Below are 26761 nucleotides of genomic sequence, written 5' to 3'. Positions count from 1 at the left end.
AAGATCGGCCTGATTTAAGACTGGAACAAATGATCTGAGGTGTTACAAATATTCCTTGTAAGGTAGAAAGTCCCGTAGACGTTTGTTTTCAAAATATTTTTAGGTGCGGCGTGCAACCGTTTCCAAAGTTCTGGACACCAAAGATGAAAACTTTTGGCTGATAAGCGGCAACAATTAGAATTTTATGCCGAGAGAAAAACCCTTTACAAAATTATTAAGTCTATGAGTTACAAACACAGAGAAGTGAACGATCACAAGACTTTATGTAAACAAAAACAATTCAAATTCTAAATTGCTGCACTTTTTGGTTAACGAAATTCGCCAAAGTTTGCTTTTAGTGTGAGATTCCATAACATAAAACCCTGGGTCAAATGCTAATTCGATCAAATAAACTTTTTTAAGGTTTTATGACTAGAATCAAGACCTGGCAGAAGTGCTTCTTGAAAATTGTAAACTTTTTCCAGTGGAATGTACCAGCAGTAATGTCTTCCATTATGATTAATATTGCCTTTGTTGAAAAATAATTTCAAAATTTTAGATAAAAATTCAATAAAATTATCAAGTTCTGAATGTTCGATACAAATTGGCAACAGAGGAAAGGTTTCAGACACAATTCATAACCAAAAAAAGGTGACAACTCCAATCGACAGAACTAATGTCAATCATTTTCAGGAAACTTTAGCTCACAAAGGTTGACTACCAACCATGTTACTAGATTTCCATGGCTTGCCGCGGTCTAAAAAGATCGTGAATGCATTATAGTTCTTTTTTTATTTGGCACATTTGAATTTACCGCCTAATAATACGTCAGGCTCAGGCGTCAGACTGACAGTTGAGGTTATGTTGGTGTTATGTGTCAAACTAAATTTTGTTATTTTGAAACTTTTGTAATATTACCCCTGATGAGTTTGTAAGATAAAATACTGGTCTATTGCAACCCATCTTATTTATAAATTAATCAAAACAAACTTTTTTTATTTTTATTTTTATCATGCCGCCAAATCGCGAACAACAAACTGCGGAGGCTTACAGTAAATTAGTAACGACCGACATGAATGAAAGAGTAATAAATTTCCAAGCATTGTAAAGGCAATGTTATCAAATTCTTACAGTTACAGCCAATTAATAAGTTGATTGAAGACATGCAAGCACGTTTAGAAGAATTCCAAACAATGGTTTACTTTGCTAAACAAGAACGAACTGATGCTGTTAATTTCTTAACAGCAGTAAACAGTAATCAAAATGAACTTAGCAACTTGTTCCAAAGAATTGATTGTGTTGAAGATTTAGTGGAGCAAGTTAAAAAAACATTGACAGGATTAGAACAAGAGATTGAGAAAACTGAGGATGAATTGGGTTGCAATGATAGTCCAACTACCAAAGTTGCAAGCATATTTACTCCTCTTTTTGTAAGTGTTACGTGTAATGTGGTACTCTTTTAAATAAGGGATTATTTTAGAAAAAAAGTACAGAAAGAAGTCAATCACTTAGTCCTCACACTTATAAGACTTCTGATTTTTTCTACCCAAGCTGTGAAGATGATCAATGAATTTTATGACTTCGTTTTGATGAGGCAAAAATGTTTATTTTGATGGGAAAGGAAATAATAATAAATATCATTAAAATACTTTATTTAAAGTTTACTGTGATTGTATAAGAGTATATTTTATTTTTACCTGTAAATAAAAAAAAGTACTAAACACACAATTACTTTAATAAAAATCGGAGATTTTTGAATTATCCTTGATTTGATTCTTGACCTGTTCTTGATTGGAGTAAAGTGACGCCACCTGTTGTGATGATGTTGCTTGTTCCACAGCCTTATCATCCCTAATTCGGATAAATCGTGGAAATCGTAAGGAAATTCCCTTTTCAGAGTCAATCTGCAACAAATTTTGTAACAAAAACCCAACGGACTGCCGATACTGACTATTCCAATGGCGGCTCTGTGAACTGGTGAAAGCGACAGATCTGCACACTTAATTTCCCACACTTGTTGGCTATCAAACCAGTGATCAGGTTCGTGGCTACTATCATATCTGTAGTAAGGCCGTGGCTCTGAAATTAAATGTTCTTTGAAAAAACTCGAATGCTTTTGGAGATCTTCGTCCGAGAATCCCGTCCCGATCTAAAAAAAAACAACTTAAATTCATTACCACTTTGATTTAATTATACCTTGCAGATGCTCTGGTACTCATCGCTTTCTTGGTCATAACAAGCCAATAAGAAACCGCCATAAGTACCGGTGCGTTTGCCTTTTCCTAGATAACCACCAATCACGACAAGGTCTAAAGTGTCGCCACAACTGTCCAAGTAGTCCTTTTTTAACTTGAGCCAGTTATGCGAGCGTTTGGCGATTTCGTACGTTGCTTCTTTTTCTAGAGTCTTGACCATAAGACCCTCGCAGTTTCCTTTAACGCTTTCTTCAAGAAACTCTTGGACTTCTTCCATTACAGTGGTGTCTATGGCGGTGACGAAACACCATTCGCCTTCCACTTCTTTAAAATGTTGCTTCAGCAGATCTCTGCGTTCAATGAAAGGTTTCTTTACGAGAGATTCGCCGTTTAGGTACAACAGATCGAACATGAAGACGCAAACTTGGACTTTTATAGTTGATTCGTCAGCGTCCTAGAAGAAAACATCAATTCAATTCAAGTTCGGCAAGATTATCGTCTTACTTTTCGTTTCCTGGTGCTAAGAACTTGGAAAGGTTGGATAATTTTATTTTCTCTGTCCCAAGCGACGGCCTCACAATCAAGAACGCACGATTCGACCTCTTCGCTTTTACACTTCTCTATTCTTGCAATAATGTCTGGATATTTTGAAGTGTTGTTTTCTTGATTTCGGCTAAATATGGAAACATCCTTTCCGTTAATATGAATCTAAAAAAACAATAATAAATTCCGGAAGTTACAATAATGACAAATACTTGAGCTCTTTCCCCATCGTACTTCCACTCGCACGTAAATTTCATGCCATCAAAGCGTGTCAAAACTTCTTGGATTCCTTTAGTTGGATGAGCCAACATAGGCTTTAATGGAATCCCTGGTGTGAGTTTACAATACTCTGGCAGCTTCTCGATGCCGTCAGATAATAATCTTGGAATTATCAACTCGTAGTTTGGACATTCGCTAAAATTTCTTTTTTAGCACAAATAAATGCTAGAGTTAATCATACCAGTAGGTCGTTTTAAGAATCAACGCCAACTCATCGTATTCCGCTTTAAACTGATCTGATTTTAGTTTTTTGGATACATTAACACTGGAGCTTGTATTTTTTAGATGAGGAGGATCTACAGCGCAAGCCAGAGCCAGCGCTTGAAGAACAGATTGTTCAGCGAGCCCAATCCTCAACTTCCCAGTTAGGGAACGGATCAAAAACCGAGCCTCTGACTTTTTACATGCCACCAACATCGTCTGAATCTTCTCAATTTTCTTAGTTTGTGACTAAAACGATTTGGTAAAAACCCTATTAAAATAAAGAGTTTCCTTACAGCGTGACCGCTCAATTTCGCGATTTCTTTTAGCTTTTCGAAAACGCCACGAATGTTCAGCCGTGCGGGTTGGAACAACGTGCGTTGGTTTGTTTTAGATTGTTCAGCAACTAGTCCTAAGTCACCCAAAAGTTGGTTGTCTGATTTTATCTGATCCATTGATCTTCCAGTGGAGGATGCTATCGCCTTCATTAGACTGGTTTCAGCGACACCCAACTCAAGACCTGTTTAGTATTACTAAAGTTAAAGCTAAAATGCGCACACTGTCGTACCTTCATAAGCTGGTCCAAGCTTATTTAGACATAAATAAAGTGACGGTAGCAAATCCTCGGGAGTTAAAACCATCACAGAACGGAAGAAGTTGCACAAAATTTCAATAATTTTGAGTCTACCGCTTGTGTTTTCTATTTCTTCTAAAGTTCTAGTCAACGCAATGTATGGGATTCTGTAACATGTGAAAATAAATTATTGTAAGGCTATTTTGTGAGCATTTACTTCTGGTTTGGGCCCCAAGTTGCATCCTCAATTGGATGGTACTTTGTGACATTTGGATTGTAGCTATCACTGCCACTAGAGGAGGTAGAACTGACTAAAAAAAAGATACAAAAACGGTTACAAAATTTTGATACCCACCTTTAACAGTCTTCTCTTCTTTAACCGGAGATTTTTCCTTGCTTGCTACAAAATAAAAAATGTAAAAATTTGCTAAATGTGGTCACTAGTAACATACCAACTGCACTTTTATTTTCCTTAACATCAGGTTTAGTTGGAGACTCCTCCTTTTCTGAAATAAAAAGTTCTGTAAGTTCAGCTTGATAAATTATTTATTACCTACCATCAACACTTTTTTCCTTTTCAGCTTTTGAAGACAGTTTTTTTGTTTCTGAAATACATAAATCAGAATTGAGAAATTCATTATTTTTTTACCCACCATCAGAAGCAACATTTTTCTTCTTTTTAACTGCTGGAGACTTTTTCTTTTCAGCTAAAAGTGGAAATACATAAAATAATTGAAAATAAATTAATAACACTTCACCTGGGCTTTGTTTCACTTTAACACCTTCAGAAGTGCACTGTTTCCTACAAGAAAACATTAAATTTATTTAAAAAGTACACAGAATCGTCCTTACTTGCGATTAGGTGATCCATCGCTATCGCTGGACTTCCTAATTCTCTTTTTATCACTGGCATTCTTAGACACTCCATTTGAAGTCGCAATTGCTCTAATTTGAAGGCAATGTAAATAATAATTTGTACGTTTCGTCGCCACAAGAAAAGGCGTATATTTAAATATTATTCTAGATTTTACAACAAGTTGTTTAGCAAAGAAATTAAGCATATTTACCCTTCGTTTTCATCTGACTTTTCTGGCGATTTTATAGGTGTAAAAAAAGACCTAAAATTTATTTGATGTGAAATTTGAAAGTGTAGTGCGATGATTACCTAATGCTTCTTTGCGCCATTAAATTAACCACTGTATAAAAAATAATTAAAACAACACACAACACATTTAAGAGAAGCGTTTTTCTCGTAAAACCGCCAAAATGTTAAAAAGTTAGGTTACAATTATTATGACAGAAGAGATTTCCATACTTTTCAAAATACATATTTGATAAGCTCCTGAGAGTAGTTTCCTGTAATTACAGTTTTCATTGAATTTTTCAACAAAAAACTTTTTTAAATCTGTTTTAAGTTTTTCTTAGAAAAACATCACACAAAACCCATTATTTCATATTTCATTAGTTCATTACACATTCTTTCTACTCTCAAGAGTTTGAAACATTCTTAAGAACTGTCAGTTTTCTCCAATAATGGGGCTATTTTCAAAAAATAAAGTACTGACAACTTGCTAGTTTATTAAAAGTTTGAGCTCACAAAAATTTATTTTTAAAAATGAGCCCAGAAAAAGCCTTTTATACAAATACTTGTCCAAAGATACACCTGTCAGATAAAACGTAACCTCAAAATTTTAAAGCAATGTCGTCCTTTCTTGACCTTTAAATTATCATTATAAATGTATTTACTTCAATATCTATTTATTCTAGGTCTGGTGTAAGTAGAAAATAAAATCGAATTTGAACATATCATCGCAGTTTTAACACAAAATTGTCTTTTCGCAATGTGTGAATGCAATCCTCAGAGCCTGGATTTAAAAACACCACGAAATGTACATTTGACTGCATTTTATAAACGGTAGACCAAACAACAGTAGGAAAGTCTTTTTAATTGTTGTTTTTTATAGGAGTTTTGCTCATCATACTGTTAAAAATCGAATGCCTGTAATTTTGACACAAACTGTTGATGGTCTTGTCAGAACTAAAGAAGAGATTGCTAAACAATATGGAAATGTAAGTGATTGTGTGGAAATATTACCCCAAAATAGAGAAAGGGCTTTAGTATTTTAAAATATGTTGGTAGGCCTGCTTGTGTCAGATAACAGTGCTACCAAGTTCTCAAAATAAAGCAAATCTTTTTTAATTGTGAACTCACTTTTGTAATTCTAGGAGAGTCAAGAGGATCTTAAATTAGTAATTGGCGAATTATCAAAATTGAAGTATGAAGTTCAAACCAACAAACCTTTACAACTACTTACCTCCAATGCTTCTGATATCCCTTCTTACAATAACTACATAAAAGCACAGTTTGGCAAGGAAGGAAATGTTACTTTTTTTTCTGCCATTTGGCTGCTCTCTGAATGCTACATGTACAGGCGGATAAGACAAGCGTTTGAAATGACGTGCGTAATAAGTATTTTTTATAGTTCTTATAATCGAACATCTAGCGGGTGTTGGAATTATGTTGGTAATCTGCTTTAATTTAAAAGTTTCGAAATGTAGAAATTACTAACAATACTACCAACATAAAAATAAAATGCAGTCGCCTAGATTTCGTTCATTTAAATGTACGTTAATTGTTCAAAAACTCATAAATTTATTACCTAAAATAAACAACTACGCTAAATAGACATTCTGGCGCCTCAATTTAACAAGCAAAAATATTTTATAGAAACTCGTTAAAAGACTACGATCCATTCATGAAGCAAAAACGAGAAGCCCACTTCCACGCCTTACCATTAATGGCTAAACTTGCACAATATCTCTTGGATGTTCTCGAAACAACTGAAAAACCCAGTAAAGAAGAGTTTATTCATTTACTAAAAGTAAGTTCGAGATAAACATGAAAACTTCTGAATTCACAGAGTCGTTTTAGATCAATTTATGGGGCAACAAATGCGATTTATCGTTAAGCAACGGCGAAGTAACTTCCAATACCGAGGAGTTATTTGATTTAAAAAAGTTAGAACCCAACATTGTGTGTGATGACTCTGAGAGAATATGGAACGTGATTTCGCAAGGAAATTCATCGGTTATTGGTATTTTTCTTATTTATCCTTGCTGTTGACTCATTTTTTTCTTTAGATATTGTGCTTGATAATTCTGGTTATGAAGTTTTTACCGATTTCTGCCTAGCAGATTACCTCATCTCCAAAAAACTTGCTACGACAGTCCGCATCTACGTAAAATCGATTCCTTGGTTTATCTCTGACGTCATGACTCACGACTTCGTCTGGACATTGAACAATCTAAAACTCAGTGCGAACGAGTTCCTCAAAAAAGTGGGAGAGAAATGGACTCAGTATCTAAATAATGGAGCATGGATAATAGTAGAAGACGACTTCTGGACTCTACCAATCGATTTTTCTTTAATGCGAAGCGAGAATCCGTCTCTTTATAAAAAACTGTCGGAAGCGGCTTTGATAATATTTAAAGGCGATTTGAATTACAGAAAACTTTTTGGAGAAGTTAACTGGGATCCCGCAACTCCCGTGGATGAGGCTTTACAAAACTTTCATCCTGCAAAGTTATGTACTCTGCGCACGGTTAAAGCTGACATCGTTTGTGGGCTACCTGATGGATTAGCGGAGAAAATAGAGGAAATTAGCGAAAAATGGATGGAGACGGGGGATTATGGATTGATACAATTTTCAGATAAAATTGTACCTCTTTAATCAATTTTTATGGAAATAAATTTTTTGTTGTTTTATTGTTATGGTTGTTTTTTTTACTTTCCTTATGTTAATTTGTGATTATGTATCTATTTAAATCGAGTGTGAAATTCGTGCACAAATTTCTCTACGAAAAAAGTGCATTTCACTAACTTTTTTTAACAATTTCGCTATTTTCCCAAGTTGCTATCAAAGCCCGATGAAATTAATTGATACAAATGTTTTTATATGCATTCTCAAACAAGTTACTTCATCTAATTCGCATATAAAAGTAAAGATATAAGCTTCAGCTGGGAAAATGGGATTGTAATTTTTTAATAAAGCCATGTTGCTCCAATAAACGTCCTTACGTCACACTACGAACCGTTTGTTTTAGAACAATAGTGAGAATAACTTTGTAGTTACATTTTCGCCACGATCTCTTTTCGTAATTTGGATTGAAAGTTTGAACGACCTCACGATAATTAATCAATTTAGGATCAGATTTTAAAAGAGAATGGAACGCTTCAATGAAAAGAACACAGTGCAATTTTCTATAAATGTATTCAAAAGTTCAATTACAATAAAAAATTAATACTGGCATTCTAATTCTAACGATTATGTACAAACTTACTTAGTGTTACAATAAATAATCGAAGAAAATTAGACTAACTGTTCAAAAGTGAAACCTTTGCGAAAAATTGTACTAAGGAGCTCCATATTCATAGCGTGGTCTTCCCTTATTTCCGTAATTTCCCGAGTATCCATCATAGTTATCATATCCAGAATTAGAGCTCCCGCTGGAATAATCGTTGATGGAAACAGAACTGGTAGCTGCGTTGCTACTGTATCCATTGTTCTGCGAGTAATTGGGTGCGCCATACTGGCCATTATTGTACCCATTATACGTATTGTACTGATCCGGGTATTGTGCTGTACCTTCATATCTCACATCGGCATGAAATCCAGTTTGCCAGTCGGCGTAATAAGTAACAATTTGCGTACGACCATCTGGTAATTGGACGCGGTATTCTCCTCTAACTTGGTTACCATCGCTGCTTTCTTTCCGATTATAGTTGTTTCCGGAGTAATCGTCTTTAACTTGGTATCCAAATTCGTAAGATTTAGGCTGAAATAGTTTCGTTACATTAATGAATATTCTGCACGGGTCAGTGCGTTTTTAAATTATCGTTCAGATCGTGAAATACTTGGAATGTTCTGTTTATCTTTAGTTGTTAATTTTGCGGTTTACGTGCAAAGTGTGTTTGCTGTTTTCGATATATTTTTCAACTCGTGACTGAAATGGGTGTTATGAAAGTTTGTAGATCACGATTGTTATGATTTGGGTAATTAGAGAGTAAATGGGTCAGATTCTTGTTTAACTTAATGAGGGGGTAATAGTAACACCACCTTCAAAAAATCGCCAAATTTCAAGTACAGTAACTAATTTTAAAAAATTCCAAACGACTGGTGTGCGATCAATGTTGCAACAAACTTTCAGCAACATCCTTTCTCGTTGTTGTGATTATTAAAATGACTGTCCGTTTTAAATTATAAACGTATTACACGCTTATTGCTTCTAAATTTAAAAGGCCTTTTGATACAACTCACTCTTGTCAAATTTGTACTTCAGAGGAAGCAATTAATTTTGAAGAAAATTAAACATATCCTTTACAAAAATACTTTTGCGTATGTAAATGTTAATCGTTAAGGTACTGTAATATCTTAAAGAAAGGAAGGATGTTGTTACATCATCTCAAATAGTAACCATTACTGCCTGCAACTTAGGAAAATTAGTTAGCATTTTACCTCTTCTTTTTCATTTCGTCTGTTGTCAACGAACATCTTGTATTTTTGTATAAGCCTAAACTAAATGCATTAAGCTCCATTTTGTTGGAGGTTCAAATTTACGCTCCTTTTTTCACACTTTAAATTTTAGTAATCTTTAATTATGCTGTTTTAATACTTAGATAAATTATATCCGCGTATATTTATATGTATTTTAAATTAAACTCAAAAAAATTCTCGAGTTACTCTCAGAGAATACTTTTGGTGGCTAACAACAAGTGGCAAATTAAAAAAAATGAATTGCAAAGTTCTATTTTGTTCTAAACCTTTAAACGCAATAAAAACTCTGTCTAGTAAGTACTATAATAAATTTATCATCAAATGATAACTGTTAGGAAAGAGAATTTAAATTTAGACTTATACTTTATTTATATATTTTAGACAATACTTTAATAAAAAACATGAAAAAAATTTGCGCTTCTATTGAAATTTTCGTTGCTACGAATAAGTAGCTTGCTTGTAAAATACGTAAGACTTTACGCAAATTCTGTAATTTACATTTAGATTTAGAATCTGAAAGTGCGTTTGAAATAATAAATAACTAAAGAAGGCATCCCACAATATGTTCTACACGAAACTACAGTTGCAGTATTCAGTTTATTGCTATAAAAATAAAATTAGTTAGACCAAACAACATATTTTTTTAAATCCTACGAAATTGGAAACAAAATTGTATGAATAAACAAATTTTATCCAAAATCCACAAATAAAGTAGTACTTTATTCACTCATTTTAGACAAATAAAATACTCTATTATTTTCTAGAAGCCATAAAGAAAATTATGCTACATTTCCATAACAACAAAGCAAGCATGGCTATCTAAATGCTAAAAATTTGTCACTGCTGTCACTTCTGTCAATTCTTTTAATTCCTTAATTGCAACCAACAGAGGCTTTGGATTAAATCTAGTATTATATTCGATTGTAAAGACGCAAATTATTCACTCCAAAAATCTTATTCTCTCGATCTACGATTACGAGAAAAACTGATTTTTGTCGTGAATAATTTGCGTTCTTACTGTCTTATATAATAAATATCTATTATCCACTAAAAAGCCTCGTTCGTTAAACAATTTTTTTGTGGATAAATTTTTTTTTAATTCACTTATTTTATAAATAGCTATTTAACCAAGAAAGTTTTTTTCTTCTGAGTAAAAATTTTTCACGAGTTTAACACTTTTGTCTTCATATAAAATTAGTCGAAAAATAATTATCTGACTATTAGTAAGGGTGAAAAATTTTTGCTCTCATTAAAAATACAATAAAAATATTTCGTTTTCTAAATATGAGTAGAAATCAATTAGTAAAGTTCTTATGTTATATTTTCATATATATTTCATAATATTTAGTTTGAGAATTAAGCAAAAAACTTTTTCCGCACTTAAGTTAAAATATAATATAATCTGAAGTAAATGATAAATGAAGAAAACAATTTGAGTTTATTTTGTAAGATATGAATTATTTTAATTAAGGGTTACTTTTAATTTAAAATAAAATAAATGACGTCTTAATTGGAACTTTTAAGATTTAAATATCTAATAAATAATAAACATACTTCACCATGATCCCCGTGATCGTGCCCATGATCCTGTCCATTATAATCGTACTGTCCATTCCCATTATTCCCGTCATAATTCGGAGTACCATAACTATTCAACGGGGCGCTCAAAGGCGTCCCATAACTCGTACTCGGAGGTTCACACTTAGCCACCCCCAAAACAGCCACAGCAATCCAAAAAATCTTAAAAGGACCTTTAAATCTTTTTTTTTAATTTGCACACCCCCTACCTTGGCCACCATAATCCTTAAAAATTCAAACACGAACTAACACAGTATAGTTACACTCAACACTAAAAGATGGAATATTAATTTGGTTTATATATAGTCCAGAGATGTTTAGTAACCTATTGTCTGTGGTTATGTGGAGTAAGACTTTTACTCCACTTATCTCCCACAAACATTTTTAAATCCCCCTCTAACTCGTACGCTTGTTCTTACGTCTAATTCGTTAACGTTGCGTAATGTAAATTTCGACGACAATCTTTATGTTTCGGTACTTGCATAATGGACTTTGTTTACTGTAATTAACAATAATTGAAGAGTGAATCGATGAAAGATCGGTTCTCAAGCTCAGTAATTAACTTGAGTTTTGGCTGACGTGCGGTTACGTCTTTGTTAGGTTGGTACACTTTATTTATTACAGTTGCTTCATTTAATTTTTGTTAGTTTAACTGATGAATTCGATGCTTAGTTAAATCAGATTAATTTTGTGAGAGCAATGAAGCATGAAGTTGCTTCTCTGAATTAAAACGACAAAAAATTATGTAAGAGCTCAAATTTTTACAAATAAATTAACTGTGAAAAATGCTTTATAGTCTGGCGAAACAAAACAACTTAGCTTTTAATATAATAAATAATTAATAATCTGTTTCTCACAATAATTAGTTTCATCAAATTAATTAAATTTTATACATTCTTGCATAAAAACTGAAGAAAAAGTTAAACTTCAAAATTTTCGATGGAAATTGAAAACCAAAAACTTAATATTTATGAGGATACTATAAAATTTTGAAAACTTATCTAGGAATTACGAATTTTCGTGAAAAACTAACAAATAGAAAATAATAAAATTGATTTGCAGAATTTAAAAACAGTAGAACTAATTGTTAAATAAGTTTTGGAGTAAAACGTTTAAATCGACATTCATCATTCATTCACTTGTTGTGTGTGAAGTTTGCAAGAATACCATTCATTAATGATATTCAAGGTTTATTCTCTGTTGTTCTAGCATATATTTCACAATTTCGTCTAATTTTGTCAGGAATTTAGAAAAAGTAGATAAAGGTACAATTATTCTGTTGAATCTGATCACTGAAGTGTTAAATTGTACATGTGCATAATTATGTTAAAGCATAATTAATCAGCCATAAAAAGCGATTCTGCAATCTCCAACAATAAATTTTGAAATGTGTAAAGACGCACTAACCTACATATTATTGTAAATTCTCATTTCCCAACGTTCCGACTCTTCCATTCTCCCAATATTTAATTTGTGCGAAATTATAGATTTATTTTGATTTCGAGCAATCAATAAATCAAACTCGGGGTCAAAATTAATCAAATTTAACTTGAATTGAGATGTAGTTTTGTGTACCTTTCTGTAACATTTTCCCAAACGCGTAACTACATTCAACTTTCGTAACATCAATGGAAATTACGTGGTTGAGAATCTCAAATCTGTTTCCAAATAATGTAATTAATGTTTAATTGTGTTACTTATTCCATGTAACGTGTTCGGAAAGAGTTCACGTTGTAATTAAGTAGCAAACTTTATGGCAGACAAATGAGGGTTAATTACATGAATCAGTTCTTACATAAAAAATAATGTTTGATCTCTTTTAAATCATGGCTCAAGGGAATTCGTGCAGACGTAGTTTATTTAAGGATTCACGAGTTCATAATTATTTAGAATTGAACGGAAAAAATTAATTGGTTGTTCACGCTTGTTATTAAAATTGCGCAATGTTCATATTTATTCCTTTTCAACAAGTAAATAAATTTTATTATTTTAGGAGGTATTATCTAAACGAATGAAATTAACATGATTAGTAAGAAAACTGAAAATATAGAAACTTAAGCTCATAGTGCCATTACAAGCATGTGCAAATTGCAAGCAAACGAGCTTTGGACACAGGTATATAAATAAGTAAAATGTCGGAAATTGTTTAAAAATATTCTGGCGATTTTGTATTATACATATTTTGTTTTATAAAATCTATCTCAAACGATCCTTAGCTGACTTTAATACTTTTAACTCAATTTAATTAGTCAGTTTTTCAAAATTTTGAAGAAATGTTTTTTTCAAAACCCAAAATTATACATATTTATCAATTTGTTACCAGTACAGTTTTTGACAAAATCTTATCTAAAAGGAGCATAGAAAAGTTGAAGTTTCTCCCCTACAAATTAAATCATTTCAAAGATTCAAGAATGTCCAAACATTGGACATACAACTTAGAAAATAATGTTGGCAGCTTGTATGTTTTAAAAAATGTGAAAAATGTACGTGCCTTTGTGTACAATTTTTTTCTGTAATTGTTTACACCCATAGAATTGTACGAGCCGAATTCTGATGAAAACTTTGCATGTGAATTTATAATTTTGATATACTTATTCTTATTGGGCTGTGAACAAAGCTTCTGCAAAATTTAGTCAAACTTATGGGAAAGTCGTTGAGATTTGGGATTTATTCCAGCTAAATAACACCATGTAAACTTAAAGTATGGACAACCATTAATACACCGGTGTATAATTTTTTTGCAATTGCATAAATATGCTTTCAACACTTGAAAAATTTCCTTAAAATTTATTAATCTCCTTTCAATTCAATTCAATTCAATTCAATTCGAAATAATCCTTACGTCTTTTGTGTAGACCAGGCACAGTTCGTCTACAACAAACCTCTGATAGAAAAATTGAGTTTTCCGACGACCACTATAATACACATTCATACAGTTTTCTCGTAGTGAAAATTTAAAATTGCAAACAATTTCAGTGCGAAGATGAACGAAGCGCATACCCGTGTGCAATGAAAAATTTGCGATCTCTGATTGGCCGACAACTGTGTGTTTTTATATTGCACACAAGTTGACGCAGATCGGGCATTATCGGTATCTAACTTTCGGCGCAACGCCATAATTATTTTGTCCGCGGCTAGGTGCTCTACCGAATGACATTTTAAGTTTTAACTTGACCAGAGATAACTTGACGTGTTTTTGCACCGTTATTAGCAAGTGGAAGAGCGTAAAATATAAACTTTAATTAAAAAAATAAATATTAACTTTGCGATTTTTGTGGTCGTCGGAAAAATATCGTGTACAACACGTGTTGAAAATTCGATTTCACACTCGTTTGCTTAAGCCACTCGCCTACGGCTCGTGGCTCAAGTCTGCAAAACTCGTGTGAAATCTTCCATTTTCAACACTTGTTATACAATATACTATATTCGTACTGCTTTCTAATTCTAGAACTAATTTATTTAGGCCTGTTTCATGTTTATAAGTTTATTAAGTTTGATTCAATTATTTATTTAATTTATTAAAATACATAATGTAGGTAGTACTAACTTTGATCGGCATGTAACATTTTTTGTGACTTTGAAGTGTATCATTTATGAGATTATTATATGATTACTTTTTTTGTCACTTACCAATTTATGCGTTGTGATATCGTTATATGATCCTTATTAATATTACATTTCATAACTCCAAAAAAGTTAACTCAAAAGATAGAATACTTTAAAAAACGGTATTTTTATGTTTAAAATCCAATTAACCTCTAAAATGCTCATGAATCATTTTGAATTTGACCATATTTGACTATATTTGAATTTATAACCAATGGATTGTTAAAAATAAGTTGATCAATGTTGAATAATTTTACCTCAGGTTGTCGGTATTATAAAAAAATAAGAATGGACCATATAAAAATAAATTTTATTTTACAAATAATTCGTATTATAATACAAAATAATACAATTTTGAAAAATACATAAGCAATTATTGCATTTCTATACAAAATATTGATTTTTACATGCTGTTTTCTTATTCAAAAGATTTTATTACAAAAGAATTGAGTATTTTAGCGAAATAAATAGTGTCTATCATTAGTAGAATAATTCTATACAATAATCTAAGTATTGCCTGTACAAAAGGTTCGGTATCAACAATCTCACTATATCGATGTCTTTAAAAATTAACGGAACAATTTTTTCAATTGAACACTTAAAACGGCAGTGAGGTTGTAAGTTTTCAGATATTCAATTCGTTTTAATATTGGTAACCTCCATTAGGAGCGTATTGCTGGTTTATTCCTGACGATGATGTACCACTGGGTCTAGATGGCGTAGGGAATGAAGGTCCTGCTGGTCTGCCACCTGGGTAGCCACTAGGTGTACTGGGTCGGCTGGGACCGCTTGGGAACGACGGGGTACTTGGTCTGCTGGGTCCACTTGGAAATGATGGGGTACTGGGTCTACTTGGACCAGGGAATGATGGTGTGCTTGGTCTGCTTGGACCTGGGAATGATGGTGTGCTGGGTCTGCTTGGTCCAGGGAATGATGGTGTGCTTGGAAAAGATGGTCCTGAAGGTCTTCCGCTCGGATATCCGGTACTGGGTCTGCTTGGAATGGACGGTCCACTAGGGAAAGATGGAGTACTAGGTCTGCTAGGATAGGATGGTCCGCTGGGTCCACTAGGGCCACTAGGTCCTGAGGGACCTGTAGGACCCGAAGGTCCAGATGGTTTATAAGGACGTACTTGTGGATAAGTTGGTTGACCTTGGTAACTTATCTACAACGTGTTCGTTAATTTTTTCATTATTGTCTCATGACTGTTACCTGAGCATGGAAACCTGTCGCCCAATCGGCTGTGTATTTAACAACTTGTGTTCTTCCGTCAGGTAGCTGAACTCTGTACTCTCCTTTAGTTTGGTCTCCATCATTTACAGCGTTATGGGAATAATCGTTACCATACTCGTCGTTAACAGCGTAAGTAAAATCAAACGGAGTTCCTGGCGAATGAGGATGTTTAAGATGTTCCTAAAAAACTTAATTACATTACAAACTACAAAATAATTACGTTACATTTTCATCATAAGGCTGGGAGGGTCGTGGTGCAGGTCCAGGACGCGATGGTTGTGGTGTTGGTCCAGGGCCTGGTCTAAAGGGTGGTGGAGTTGGAGGTCCATAAGTCGGCGCTGGACTAGGTCTAAATGGTGGAGGTGAAGGTGGCCCATATGTTGGTGCTGGTCTAAACGGACCCTGAGTTGGTGCTGGCGGCGAAGGACCTGGTCTAAATGGAGGCGGTGTAGGAGGACCGTACGTTGGACCAACACTGGGTCTGTAAGTCGGTGAGGGTCCGGGTCTAGACGTTGGTGGCAAATATCCTGGTCCTGTTGGCCTTTGAGGAGGTTGAGTTGCTGGAGGTCTGTATGGTGGCTGAGTTGGAGCGGGTGGCCGATAGGGTGGCGAGGTCGGTCTGGGTGGTTGATACGGCGGTGAAGTAGGTCTAGGTGGTTGATACGGCGGTGAAGTAGGTCTAGGTGGTTGATACGGCGGTGAAGTAGGTCTAGGCGGTTGATACGGCGGTGAACTAGGTCTGAAAGGAGGTGAAGTTGGTGGTCCATAGGAAGGTCTTGGAGGTAACGGCCCGGGACTGGGAGCAGGCGGTCTGTACGGGGGCTGAGTAGGCGCTGGGGGTCTATAAGGAGGTTGAGTAGGCGCAGGAGGTCTGTAAGGAGGCTGAGTAGGCGCTGGAGGTCTGTAAGGAGGTTGAGTGGGCGCAGGAGGTCTGTAAGGAGGTTGAGTAGGCGCCGGTGGTCTGTAAGGAGGTTGAGTAGGAGCAGGCGGCCTGTATGGAGGTTGAGACGGTCCTGGCGGTCGTGGAGGTTGAGGTGGAGGGAATGGCACTGACGGTTTATCATATTTATAACCATCTTTTGGCGGAAGATACGCATTTTGTCCTGGCGCAATAGCAGCAAAAGATGCTGCTATCAAGCAGCATAAAGCTGCTGAAACCTAAAGCAAGTAAAGAAGAAGATTTATGTTTGAGCAATCATGTATAAATTAGGTAAATGCCGCGCGGAAGTGTTAACTTTTGAGAAGACCGCCCAAGGCAGACAATAATATATCTATTGTATATGAATAGCAGGCAGCTCGTCTGATAAATATAATATTTATGTGATTTTTTGTGATTGTCAAGGACAGCAAAATAACAGGATTCTCTTCGTGATACGGAAAGAAGCTTAATTGCGGAGGGTGTGGTTGTTATTTTTACATGCTTTACTTACTAAACTGAAAGTTTACTATTGATTATTTTTCACTCAAGGACGAGTTGTATTTGTATTCATGCCCTCACCGATGAAGCACGTTGAAAAGGTAAGTGCTGAAAAATTGTTCACCGACAAGATAAAGATGGGATCGTCTGAATTGCAACGATACACACTTTATTTATGACAGTTTTTATTCTTAAGCATTACATAACAATGCAAGGCGACTTCTTAGAATAAAGTGCCTCGTAAAGAATCATTTCATCCACTGATGGATTCTCAAACAGTAGTTTCTAAATCGATGTGACATTTGATTTACTCTAATTAACAGTGAAGTCATCAGAAATTGCAAATAGCTTAGCGATAATTAACTAACTTTACGTAACGATAATGAACGACCTGAGATGGAATCAATAAAAGCATGGTCTGAAGAATTAACTGTTTATTCACGTAAATAATGATGAGCACTTTCTTGCAATGTTTGAGTAATTTTGCCGGTAGAATTAGTGCCAGGTTAAGCAAAACTGGTGAATTTGACACTGACCGTAAAAAGTTTCCATTTCAATGGACCGAAACAATATAGGGCAATATAAAAACGTTGTAATGAAATTTTACATTAGGTCCATAACTCAATAAACCTTTCTCTAATTTTGTGGTAATGATTTATGTAACATAACCACGCGATGGGTATATTAGAAGAAAAGTTTTATAGAAAAAAATCATAGAATTGTGCCACTGTCTAAAAAACTCAAAGAAATGATATGTAAAAGGACAAGTTCCTTCCTCTTCGCTAATCTATATAATATGCACTTGTACATGCAAAGTTTTGTAATAAAGGAGTAACCTTAATTGCTTTGAAGTTTAACGAATTTATTAGGAAAGTGTTAATTCTTGCATAAATTAGGTTTAACAATCGATGTGGCATTTGAGGAATTCCATGATATGCTATTAGGCATAATCGTGGATAGGAAAGACCAGGCTCGCTGCTAATTACAGTTTCTGTTTGTAGATGTACCAAAAGTATGTACAGACAAAATTGTCGTCTCAAATTACCGAGATAATACTAAAATAATAGTTTGAGTAACATTTACAGTGCTATTCATAGTTATCTATTTCTCAAGAAGGATAAGATCACGATTTTGCATAAGGAAATTAGTGTAAGTGCAATGAAACTGTACATCACTGATTACATAATAATAATAAAAAATGCGGTTTTTGACGGTGTGTTATTATTGTTATGTAAGAATACAACAAGAAGATTTGAAATAATGACAATTCCGTGTTATCAAAATTGGAATATCAAGGACAGAGGAGTGTCATCTGTTACAATTTTTTTATTGGATTCACTTTTAAATGTCGGTTAATGTGCACCTCGGAGCTACCATTTCAGTTGATATAATTTTTAAAGTTCATTGCAGTAATCATAATTTATGGACACATTCAAAATAAAGTTATAAATCTTTATTAGCATTAATTACCTCATTTTTTTATTTCACACCCACACGAGCCAACACTAGTGTTCTCAAGTGTTTACATTGCCAGTGTCAAAGAAGACAAAGCACTTCGATTATTTATTGTAAGAGTAATTAATTATTAAAAGTATTATGTTGGCGATGATTAAAAAAATTCTGTAACACGGAAGAGCAAATATCCAATTATAGACTGAAGCAGAATGTACAGCTTGTAATTTTGGAGGACACCGAAACATTAAAATAATTCTTGTTTGGAAAAATGGTATGTATTTCTCTTTTCCGCACTTTGTAAATTTAAAGGTATAAGAATCAATTCACCTTCCAAAACTAACAATACCATGACGCAACTAACTTCATTAGGATTACTCTTAAACAATAGTAGCAGCTCACTTTTCGTGAAGATTTCGAAAACGGTCAAGGTCGCTTCTTTGCATGCTCGATAAAAGACACTCAGAAGAGGGTTTTTCACACAATTGTTTTTTGTAACACGCATTTGTTTATTGTTAACCCCGATTCTTCCTCCCACATATGGTATGCATTGCAATAGTAAATAAAGTTCAATCTGAGCATTGCATGCCGCAACCGGATGCTTGCTTTGAATAGTCGTGATCGGTGTATTCATAGGTTAAGGCTGGCGAGCGCTTTAGCTTTAGACCACAATGGACGGAAGGATGCGGTCAAGTCGAAGACTTGATGAACACTTTCTAAGATATGCGAATTAAGCAAGAGCGGAATTAGAGATTCATGCTCAAACCGAAAAACTGATCTATTTTTACAGAAGATATCAAAACCGAAAGCATTTATGGAGACACTAAAGAAGGCACTTCAGAGAAGAAGAACACAAAAACGAACAACAAACATAAAAAATTAGTAAGAAAGAAAGAAGAAATAGAAGAAGATGGGTGGCTGGAATAATGGAATTCTTAAGAATCAAAGAGAATTTTAAATAATCTTGGAAAATCCTAGAAAATTTTAAAAACACAGAGAATCTGAAAGATTTCCATAAAATCTTTAGAATTTCTGAATATTTTAATGGTATAAATTCTTTAGCTTCTCTTGTCTGTTTAGATCTACTGCTAAACTGTTTTGCAATATTGTTTTATTATAAGAAGCAACGTGCAGGCGCAAGAAATCAAGTGCACATAAACAAATCCTCATCCATGCACTTGACCTAGTGTAGACTTCTCATCGCTTTAATTGCCACAGGCTCCGAGAAAGTAATAGTCGCTATCTCCAGCACCACAAATATTTGCAACTGGTGGGAGTCACCGCATTTCCAGAAATGTAAATTTGATAGAATTAGATGATGTGAAGAAATCCTCGTTCTGAATACCCAAGATCGTATCATCTCAATGATGTAACAGTGCAATGTCCAATTAATCACACTGAAATTGATACTAAACTAAGAAATGTGACAGTTGCTGAAAGGTTGAATATGATTGATGGGAAAGTTACGGAATTGTAACAAAAACCTGCACGACTTTGTCTAAATTTGACCTTTGTAATTGGTAATTAGGAATGGTTTTATTTGCTCTCACAAATATATCACGATGGTGAAATTGATGAAGAAATCGTTTTGTCAGGAAAGGTGCAATGGGTTTGACTGTTGGGCCGTGGGAGTGTGAAGCTAACAAAACAATGAATTACGTTAAACTATTTCGGTTAAATAATATGGATTTTAATTGCTCGAAGATATACTTTCGAATAAAAATTGAGTAATTTTTGCGCCGGCGCTGGCTAAATTATGTATTTGGTTGACTGTTTCTTCACCCATCGTTGAGATCACTAGTTCACGAGAGTAAACTCTCTGTAATAACGGAACGAGTCGAATTTCAAATGAATAGATAAAAGACCAAAAAATTGGCAAGGCCTATACACCTATTAATCAAACTAACAATCCTCATCCTTTTTAATATTTCTTCGAGAAGGCCATCGTCAGCTCATTGAGTAAAATTTATAATAAAAACTAGAAAGTGCATCTCTAAAAGCGCATAAGTCAACAGTTGGCCTTCAGCGGTACTAATCGATACCGGCACTCTTTCATTCATTTTATTCCTGGGCGTTCATTTCCGTGAACACAGTAATCTATCAAAATCAATCACTACTAATAACTTAAGTACATTGATAGAAACGTTCACATTAAAATGATGAGTATTTATTACGTGTTCCTGAGAAATTAATTTATTTAAATTATGATCACCTGCTGAGACGATCACGTTTGATGACACTAAATGTTCAAAATTATAATAATTAAGTGACAATTTTTCTTTTCACAATTCCATGTTGAACAAGGAAATAAATGTTAAATATAAAGTCCACATAAACACGTAATGTATCATTGGAGATGTCGCTTAGATATGCAGTAAATCAAAAGAAATTATAAATAAAATTTCCTGGTTCGTAGGTTTCGACCACGAAATTAATTGTTGCCTATAATTTAATTTGATGACTATCATCTTATTGATTTTGTTTTTATGTGGCTTGTTATGCATTCTTCGTATTGTGAAGTAAGTGTTCGTCAAGGTTGACGAACTGAAGATAATTATAGGAAGAATACAATGCGTCTTTATTGATTTTATAATTAATCGTTCACATGAAGTTTACACCTTTGGTATTAAAACGAATATGGAGGCGTTTAATTTTAATCAGAGCAGTTGGCAACACTTGGGGTCAAAGCCAACTTGGTAGATGACTGATGGGTTTTTTCCATTTGTCACTGACACTCAGTGTCACCAATTGGACACATTTTTTTTAACTCAAATTATAATAAAAAAATATCTTTAATTGAATTGTTAAACAAATGTGCATCTTCTAAGTATTCAAGGTGTCTACCGATTAATTTCAAATCAATTTTGAATGGTCATCGATCAAAAAATCAACTCGCTGCCAACAATTTCTGTCATCACTGTTAGCTAAACAAAACAGTAGCCTAATGATGTTTGTGTTAAAGCAAATAAAAGCTTCACGCCTCCATGTAAGCAGACGTCAACGAAGAAATGAATGGTCCATTGTGCTGCAATTGGGCAGTTACTGAACATAACAATTAAAAGCGATAAGATAATGATGGTTTCACTTCATGACCATGGGCTACATTGTAAATTACTTTTAAAATTAAATACATGTGAGAAAAATCACAATTGGCTGAAGTGTTGGAATTTAATTCTAGTGGCGGGTTTACCTTTTAGATCACTTAATTGTAATTACAGTAATTATAAAACAAACGAACTAAAATTAAATTAGATGTGAAATTTTGAAAATACCCGTCATAAGTACCAGTTAGGTAATTAATAATTATAATATTTTGATCCAATTAATTTAAGCTTTCGTTAGCCAATCAAATAGTGCGTGTGATGAGAATTCCTAACCTTAGACTCCGAGTAAACAGTGCTGCCAATATTTTACTAAATTTTAAATGCAGCTTTTAGAATTATAAGCGGCTGGCGGTTTGCTAATACATATAAACGTAATCCTCTGTTCACACACTACTAGGTCACTTCGTAATCCCACATCATAAACGGAAAATGAAACACAATCTCGTAGTTGCCGCATCAAAATAAAAGTAAAAGTTATGTAATACCGAGGAAGTTCAATAGCAGGTGATTTTAAAAATCTATAAAACCAAAAAAAGTTTCAGACAGTTATATTACATGAGAAGAGAACGTCGTTAACCTTGCAACTGAAGCATTCGTCAAATAAGATATGTACCTACATCATACCAATGTGATTAAAGGAAGATCATTGGAATTTCATAATAAACACAGATGCAACTCGTTTTCAAAAAATGCATTCTTCAAGATTCCTATTTTTACAAATGACAAAAATGCGGAATATGCAAATGTTGATTTCAATAAAAGTGTATTCTTAATTCTCTTAGTTTGAGCATGATTTCTAGTCTTTGCGTTGTTTGTTGACATTTTCAACGGAAATTTCACAACGTGAGCTTTATAGACGCGAAACTCGTGCATCGAGGTGGCATTCAACACTAATTTCTCATACATCTTGGCTAAAAACACAATTACTGATATTAATACAACAAGTCTTAGACTTTCATTAGAAACGAACTGTAACAAAAAGAAAAAAAATACATTGACAGTGAAAAGTGGACCACCTTTAGAAAAAATGTTATTATCACTATTAAGCTAAGAAATTTAGAGAGTTACTGTCAGGATTTTTTTATTCGTTACATATAAAAATAAAAATGCAATCCGAGACGAAAAGTTCAAAAGGAAATTCATGAGCTTTCGAGCTTTCTTAGCCGTACCGTACCTTAAGTATCATGTCCCAGCAGCGTCACAAACCATACAAAAACCAACAGAACACTAAAAACCCCTAATTCTACACCGTACACAGAGTGATGGGATGCTGCTATTATAACACTGTCTTTTATACCAAACCTTCAAGTGGGAGATGGACAAAGAGGGGGCATCTTTCTTACATTATGTGTAATAATGTAACATCATAATATTATAGCTGCGTTTATTTACATCAAAAGTCTTCTCGAGGTCCTTTCTTTAATTTTTTTGATGGCGGGGGAGAAGTCGACCTCACCGGATCATCAATTACTGTCACTTGGATTTTCCGTCGATGTAAGGGTTTAAAACGATGATAGATGTGTCCGGGATTTCGACGATCTTGAAGGTTTTGTGGGTGTTGATAAAACTGTCTTCTTTTTACTTTTACCGAAGAACATTCCGATTTGTTTGCATTGAACGAGTTTGCATGGTATTGCTTCAGACGTACATTGGAGAATTTCGTATTTGGTCCAATTTAATATTAAAATATGAGTTATTTTGTAGCAGCAATAGATATGAAACTAGTTGATTTTTATGTGTGTGGGAAAATTGCACACTTTAGTTTGTGATGCAAAGAGCCACGTTTTTACCTTCACTTTTAATCAATGGTAAGCAGCTGCTTTTATGAAAACTGAAAATTCAGTGAGATCCAAATCAAAGTCAGGGCTAAAAGTATTGAGCAACAATCATATTTTAAAAATAGGTGGATTGTACGATTTAAATTAAACCAGTCAGTTTCTGCGCTTAACCTTTGCTTGTCGGATTACTGACATGACTTCACGATTCAACGCCTGTCGCGTTCGCACTTTTTGCTTTTCTTATAGAAACTTATTATTCAATGTTACCACGTTTGAAAATAAATTTCCCAAATGGGATTTTTGTATATCCGTGATCTGACATCATTTATAATACATATGACAAAAATTTTATGGCGTAACTAATTTTTATAAACGTAGTTTAGCACGGATTTTTTATTGCTTGAAAAACCAGAGGATTTCAATAAGTAATTATGCGGGGTGTTGTGTAAGTAGTAATGAACAAATTAAAATAAGACTGCTATCAAATTTATGCTTAATTAACGAAAAATCCAATAAAGAAAATGTCAGATTTAATTGATTTATTCGCGCATTGCCGAGTCACCAGCAGGACCGGAAATTTTCGATAAAATCAAATAAATCTTTTTTTATGCATTTTGAAGGATTATCAATAAGTAAATATAAGCTGATTCTTGGTTAGATCACATTGTTCTTCAGAGGCAAACTGCCAGAAGTTGAAATTTCGATTAAAAAAATAATCAAAAATGAAGAACCGAGTTTAAAAAGACTACGACGTTTTAAAGATACCAAACAATGAAGAATGAAAAAATGGAAATTGAAGAACCTTATTTCGAAGATTTTGATAAAAATTCCAACATTTCTAGACTTACAGTAGCACAACGAAATAGATTAACCACAATTTTAAAATAGGATAACAATAGGATATAGATTATGATGATCTCGTTTTTAATAAAAGGATCAAAGCAGATCTAGAGATAATCCGAATTTAATCTCAAAACACAGCATAGCCACCAATTAAGACTTCTGAGACGCCTTTTTTTATTTACCAGAACGGACCTTTATAATAAAATAACTTCTTCGTTTAATTATAATTTATTAAAAACATTAAAATTCGTTTTGAGTTGACAATTAATTTTCCAAAATCTCATTAGCACACTGCACGATTTCTGCGAGCAGTCCGGTAGCTTCCGCAGTAAAAGCAGAAACATTGTTATCTCTGCAGCTCCCGATAAGCAACTTCAAGGTATTCAAAGATTCTCCGGTTTGACTAACCTGAAGTTTGATGTTTTGCGGTAAAGTAATCATATCTAATTCAATTTCGGTCAGAATAGGTGAGATGCAAAGAAGACTCTCTCCACAGCGCATAAGTTGAAGCTCAAGATTGTGCACTTTCGTCATTGTCGCATCGACAATGTAAAACGAAGCATCTAAAATGTTGGTAGTCTGTAGATTCTTGTCGTAGACACACTGTTCCAACTTGTTTGTAAAATCTCCTTTCAGTGTACCGATAAGTGGTACACGGTTGTCCGTGCAAGAGGAAATGTCTTTGTTGGCAGCGTGTGCGAGGTCTTTGATTTGGTCAACTTCGGATATAACAGTTGTGTACTCTTGGGCGATGGACATGTCTCCAAGACTGACAACATTGTGGCTGTAAGCGAACATGTCGGAATAGTAATGGGCAAACGTATCTTGAGCTGCTTGGATGTTTCCAAAAACTATAGCACGGAGGTTGTCGAGTTGTTGTTTGGCTTGATCCACAAGATCTCGGGGTGCGACATCTTCACTGTGGACCTGCAAGAAATAGAGTAATTTTACATTTAATTCAAGATTTTTAACAGTACCTGCAATAACACAGAGGCAAGAATGAGAAGAAGAAAATGTTTGGTCATTTTTGAGGAATGAGACACTGAGTATCACAACGAAAGTAGAGAAATTATAAATATAATATCTCGACGGAAACGAACAGATAATAAAATAATCGTAAATCTTCATCAATCATTTAGAACTTATCAGGATTATTATGGTTTCACTTAAAAAAGAACTTAACAAGAGTTGTAAATACCGGAAACCCGAATTTGGAAGGAAACACGATCATGATCATGATGATCATACTTTTACAAATATCCTCCCTAATTATCTAAAACACCATCCACAACGTTAATTAGCGCCTCTTAGCTAATTTAACGTCGGCAAGCTTTTAATGAGAGAAGATCATTTACATACATTGAGAAAATTCTTACATGACATCACACGCACGGCTGGATTTTCAATTAAATATCGTAAATTAGTAAAATTACAAATAACTGTCTTTGTTATACACCGCCGAGATTTACAACTAACAATGCGTCATATACACGAAACTTTAAACAATCGCACTGAACGTTATTTATAAGAAGTGGGTCGATCAACTGGTAATTGCATAAATGAATGTTGATTCAAATCTCTCATAAAGTGAACTTTGGCGATTTATGAAGGTTAGTTGATCGCAATCTTCAGTGTTAATTTTGTGCTTGTTATTTCACAAATTTATAAATGTAGCTTATTATTTATTCAAGCGTTTATGTCGTGCTTTGATTTTTGAAAGGTGAACTTCGGTATAATTGACTTGTGCTATTAGTAATGTAGCTCGTAATAAATTTTCACATACTGTAGGTACTTATACAGTATGTCCCCGGATTGAGTTCACAAGAGGGAAAAAAACGTTATTTTTCATTTTACAGAAAAATGACAAAGGAATAATATTTTTTGCTTAATTTAAAATAAATAAATCTTTAATTAAAACTTTAATATTATCAAGCTGTGTTCTGGAAATTGAAAAAAACAAAAAATAACGAAAAACTTTTTTATTTTAATTTAGCAAAAAATGTCAAAGGAATGAAATTTGTTTCTTAACTCAAACCAATTTCTACTATTTGATTGGCCCATTACCTGTTTTAGCACATAGTTCAATTCTAACTCGTAATTATTTAAGACTGTTTCGAATTTTCTCAATTATTGTTAAGGATGCAATTGCATTTTTTTCCAATTTTTTAATATTTACACATTATTAGGAAAAATTTTCTTTAATGTTTAACGCACTATTTGATTTTGTAAATCCACAGCCTGCTATTATTTGAATACGATTACAAAATTTAATAAATAAAAATAATGAAAAAATTAATTTTAAGAGTACAAACTAATAATTTTGAAATTTTAATTGCAGATTTATATGTTTTGAAATAAGCAAAAAATGTTATTCCTTTGTCATTTTTTTGTAAAATAAAAAATAAACTTTTTTTCCCTCTTGTG

General features: G+C 33.8%; 6 protein-coding genes across 7 annotated transcripts; 2 read left to right on the top strand and 4 right to left on the bottom strand.

Moving 5' to 3' along the window:
• The first annotated feature begins 815 nt into the window (after positions 1-815).
• On the top strand, positions 816-1625 carry Blos4 (biogenesis of lysosome-related organelles complex 1 subunit 4). Its single transcript, XM_088029889.1, has 3 exons — positions 816-1063; positions 1113-1409; positions 1460-1625. Exons 1-3 carry the CDS (start codon positions 992-994, stop codon positions 1547-1549), a joined length of 459 nt encoding a protein of 152 aa, XP_087886015.1. The 5' UTR covers positions 816-991; the 3' UTR covers positions 1550-1625.
• Positions 1626-1712: 87 nt separating this feature from the next.
• On the bottom strand, positions 1713-5075 carry DNAlig1 (DNA ligase 1). The gene is made up of 17 exons (XM_088029873.1): positions 4937-5075; positions 4839-4889; positions 4624-4716; positions 4530-4573; positions 4425-4478; positions 4329-4376; positions 4224-4277; positions 4127-4171; positions 3989-4082; positions 3766-3938; positions 3494-3717; positions 3178-3446; positions 2930-3131; positions 2679-2882; positions 2176-2628; positions 1931-2128; positions 1713-1883 (listed from the first exon to the last, which is right to left on the bottom strand). Exons 1-17 carry the CDS (start codon positions 4954-4956, stop codon positions 1713-1715), a joined length of 2397 nt encoding a protein of 798 aa, XP_087885999.1. The 5' UTR covers positions 4957-5075.
• Positions 5076-5262: 187 nt separating this feature from the next.
• Positions 5263-7541, top strand: LOC148179330 (damage-control phosphatase 1-like). Its single transcript, XM_088029878.1, has 6 exons — positions 5263-5686; positions 5736-5841; positions 5998-6230; positions 6500-6653; positions 6704-6866; positions 6913-7541. Exons 1-6 carry the CDS (start codon positions 5613-5615, stop codon positions 7500-7502), a joined length of 1320 nt encoding a protein of 439 aa, XP_087886004.1. The 5' UTR covers positions 5263-5612; the 3' UTR covers positions 7503-7541.
• Positions 7542-8086: 545 nt separating this feature from the next.
• On the bottom strand, positions 8087-11299 carry LOC148179329 (uncharacterized). Of its 2 annotated transcripts, XM_088029883.1 has the most exons (4): positions 11230-11299; positions 11114-11175; positions 10881-11066; positions 8087-8607 (listed from the first exon to the last, which is right to left on the bottom strand). In XM_088029883.1, exons 2-4 carry the CDS (start codon positions 11123-11125, stop codon positions 8185-8187), a joined length of 621 nt encoding a protein of 206 aa, XP_087886009.1. In that variant the 5' UTR covers positions 11126-11175; positions 11230-11299; the 3' UTR covers positions 8087-8184. The 2 variants fall into 2 exon arrangements, with proteins under 2 accessions (XP_087886009.1, XP_087886008.1); XM_088029882.1 differs by having other exon boundaries at positions 11114-11263.
• A 3502-nt stretch (positions 11300-14801) lies between these two features.
• LOC148179328 (uncharacterized) lies at positions 14802-22996 on the bottom strand. The gene is made up of 4 exons (XM_088029876.1): positions 22891-22996; positions 15969-16901; positions 15723-15923; positions 14802-15675 (listed from the first exon to the last, which is right to left on the bottom strand). The coding sequence occupies exons 1-4, from the start codon at positions 22900-22902 to the stop codon at positions 15154-15156; spliced, it is 1668 nt and encodes a 555-aa protein (XP_087886002.1). The 5' UTR covers positions 22903-22996; the 3' UTR covers positions 14802-15153.
• Positions 22997-24601: 1605 nt separating this feature from the next.
• Positions 24602-25520, bottom strand: LOC148179327 (uncharacterized). The gene is made up of 2 exons (XM_088029528.1): positions 25315-25520; positions 24602-25264 (listed from the first exon to the last, which is right to left on the bottom strand). The coding sequence occupies exons 1-2, from the start codon at positions 25360-25362 to the stop codon at positions 24602-24604; spliced, it is 711 nt and encodes a 236-aa protein (XP_087885654.1). The 5' UTR covers positions 25363-25520.
• Between the last annotated feature and the right edge of the window lie 1241 nt (positions 25521-26761).

The sequence above is a fragment of the Gnatocerus cornutus genome, chromosome 2 (assembly GCF_029298725.1).
Source record: "Gnatocerus cornutus isolate USDA-ARS CGAHR chromosome 2, icGnaCorn1.1, whole genome shotgun sequence".
Classification (NCBI taxonomy): Eukaryota; Metazoa; Arthropoda; class Insecta; order Coleoptera; family Tenebrionidae; genus Gnatocerus; species Gnatocerus cornutus.
This window is presented reverse-complemented; position numbering and strand designations above follow the sequence as displayed.

Bases quoted from the DNA above. Each gene is read 5' to 3' on its own strand.
- Blos4 (XM_088029889.1), top strand. From the start codon at position 992: ATGCCGCCAAATCGCGAACAACAAACTGCGGAGGCTTACAGTAAATTA. The intron at 1,064-1,112 runs GTAATAAATTTC...AAATTCTTACAG, and splicing joins CGACCGACATGAATGAAAGA to TTACAGCCAATTAATAAGTT. The intron at 1,410-1,459 runs GTAAGTGTTACG...GGATTATTTTAG, and splicing joins GCATATTTACTCCTCTTTTT to AAAAAAAGTACAGAAAGAAG.
- LOC148179330 (XM_088029878.1), top strand. From the start codon at position 5,613: ATGTGTGAATGCAATCCTCAGAGCCTGGATTTAAAAACACCACGAAAT. The intron at 6,231-6,499 runs GTGCGTAATAAG...AATATTTTATAG, and splicing joins AGACAAGCGTTTGAAATGAC to AAACTCGTTAAAAGACTACG. The intron at 6,867-6,912 runs GTATTTTTCTTA...TTTTTTCTTTAG, and splicing joins AGGAAATTCATCGGTTATTG to ATATTGTGCTTGATAATTCT.
- LOC148179327 (XM_088029528.1), bottom strand. From the start codon at position 25,362: ATGACCAAACATTTTCTTCTTCTCATTCTTGCCTCTGTGTTATTGCAG. The intron at 25,265-25,314 runs GTACTGTTAAAA...TATTTCTTGCAG, and splicing joins TTGCCTCTGTGTTATTGCAG to GTCCACAGTGAAGATGTCGC.
- LOC148179328 (XM_088029876.1), bottom strand. The intron at 15,924-15,968 runs GTAACGTAATTA...TAAGTTTTTTAG, and splicing joins CCCAGCCTTATGATGAAAAT to GAACATCTTAAACATCCTCA. The intron at 15,676-15,722 runs GTAACAGTCATG...AACACGTTGTAG, and splicing joins CGACAGGTTTCCATGCTCAG to ATAAGTTACCAAGGTCAACC.
- DNAlig1 (XM_088029873.1), bottom strand. From the start codon at position 4,956: ATGGCGCAAAGAAGCATTAG. The intron at 4,377-4,424 runs GTGGGTAAAAAA...TATGTATTTCAG, and splicing joins GAAAAATGTTGCTTCTGATG to AAACAAAAAAACTGTCTTCA. The intron at 3,718-3,765 runs GTACGACAGTGT...AATACTAAACAG, and splicing joins GCTTGGACCAGCTTATGAAG to GTCTTGAGTTGGGTGTCGCT.
- LOC148179329 (XM_088029883.1), bottom strand. The intron at 8,608-10,880 runs GTATGTTTATTA...AAACTATTTCAG, and splicing joins ATCACGGGGATCATGGTGAA to CCTAAATCTTACGAATTTGG.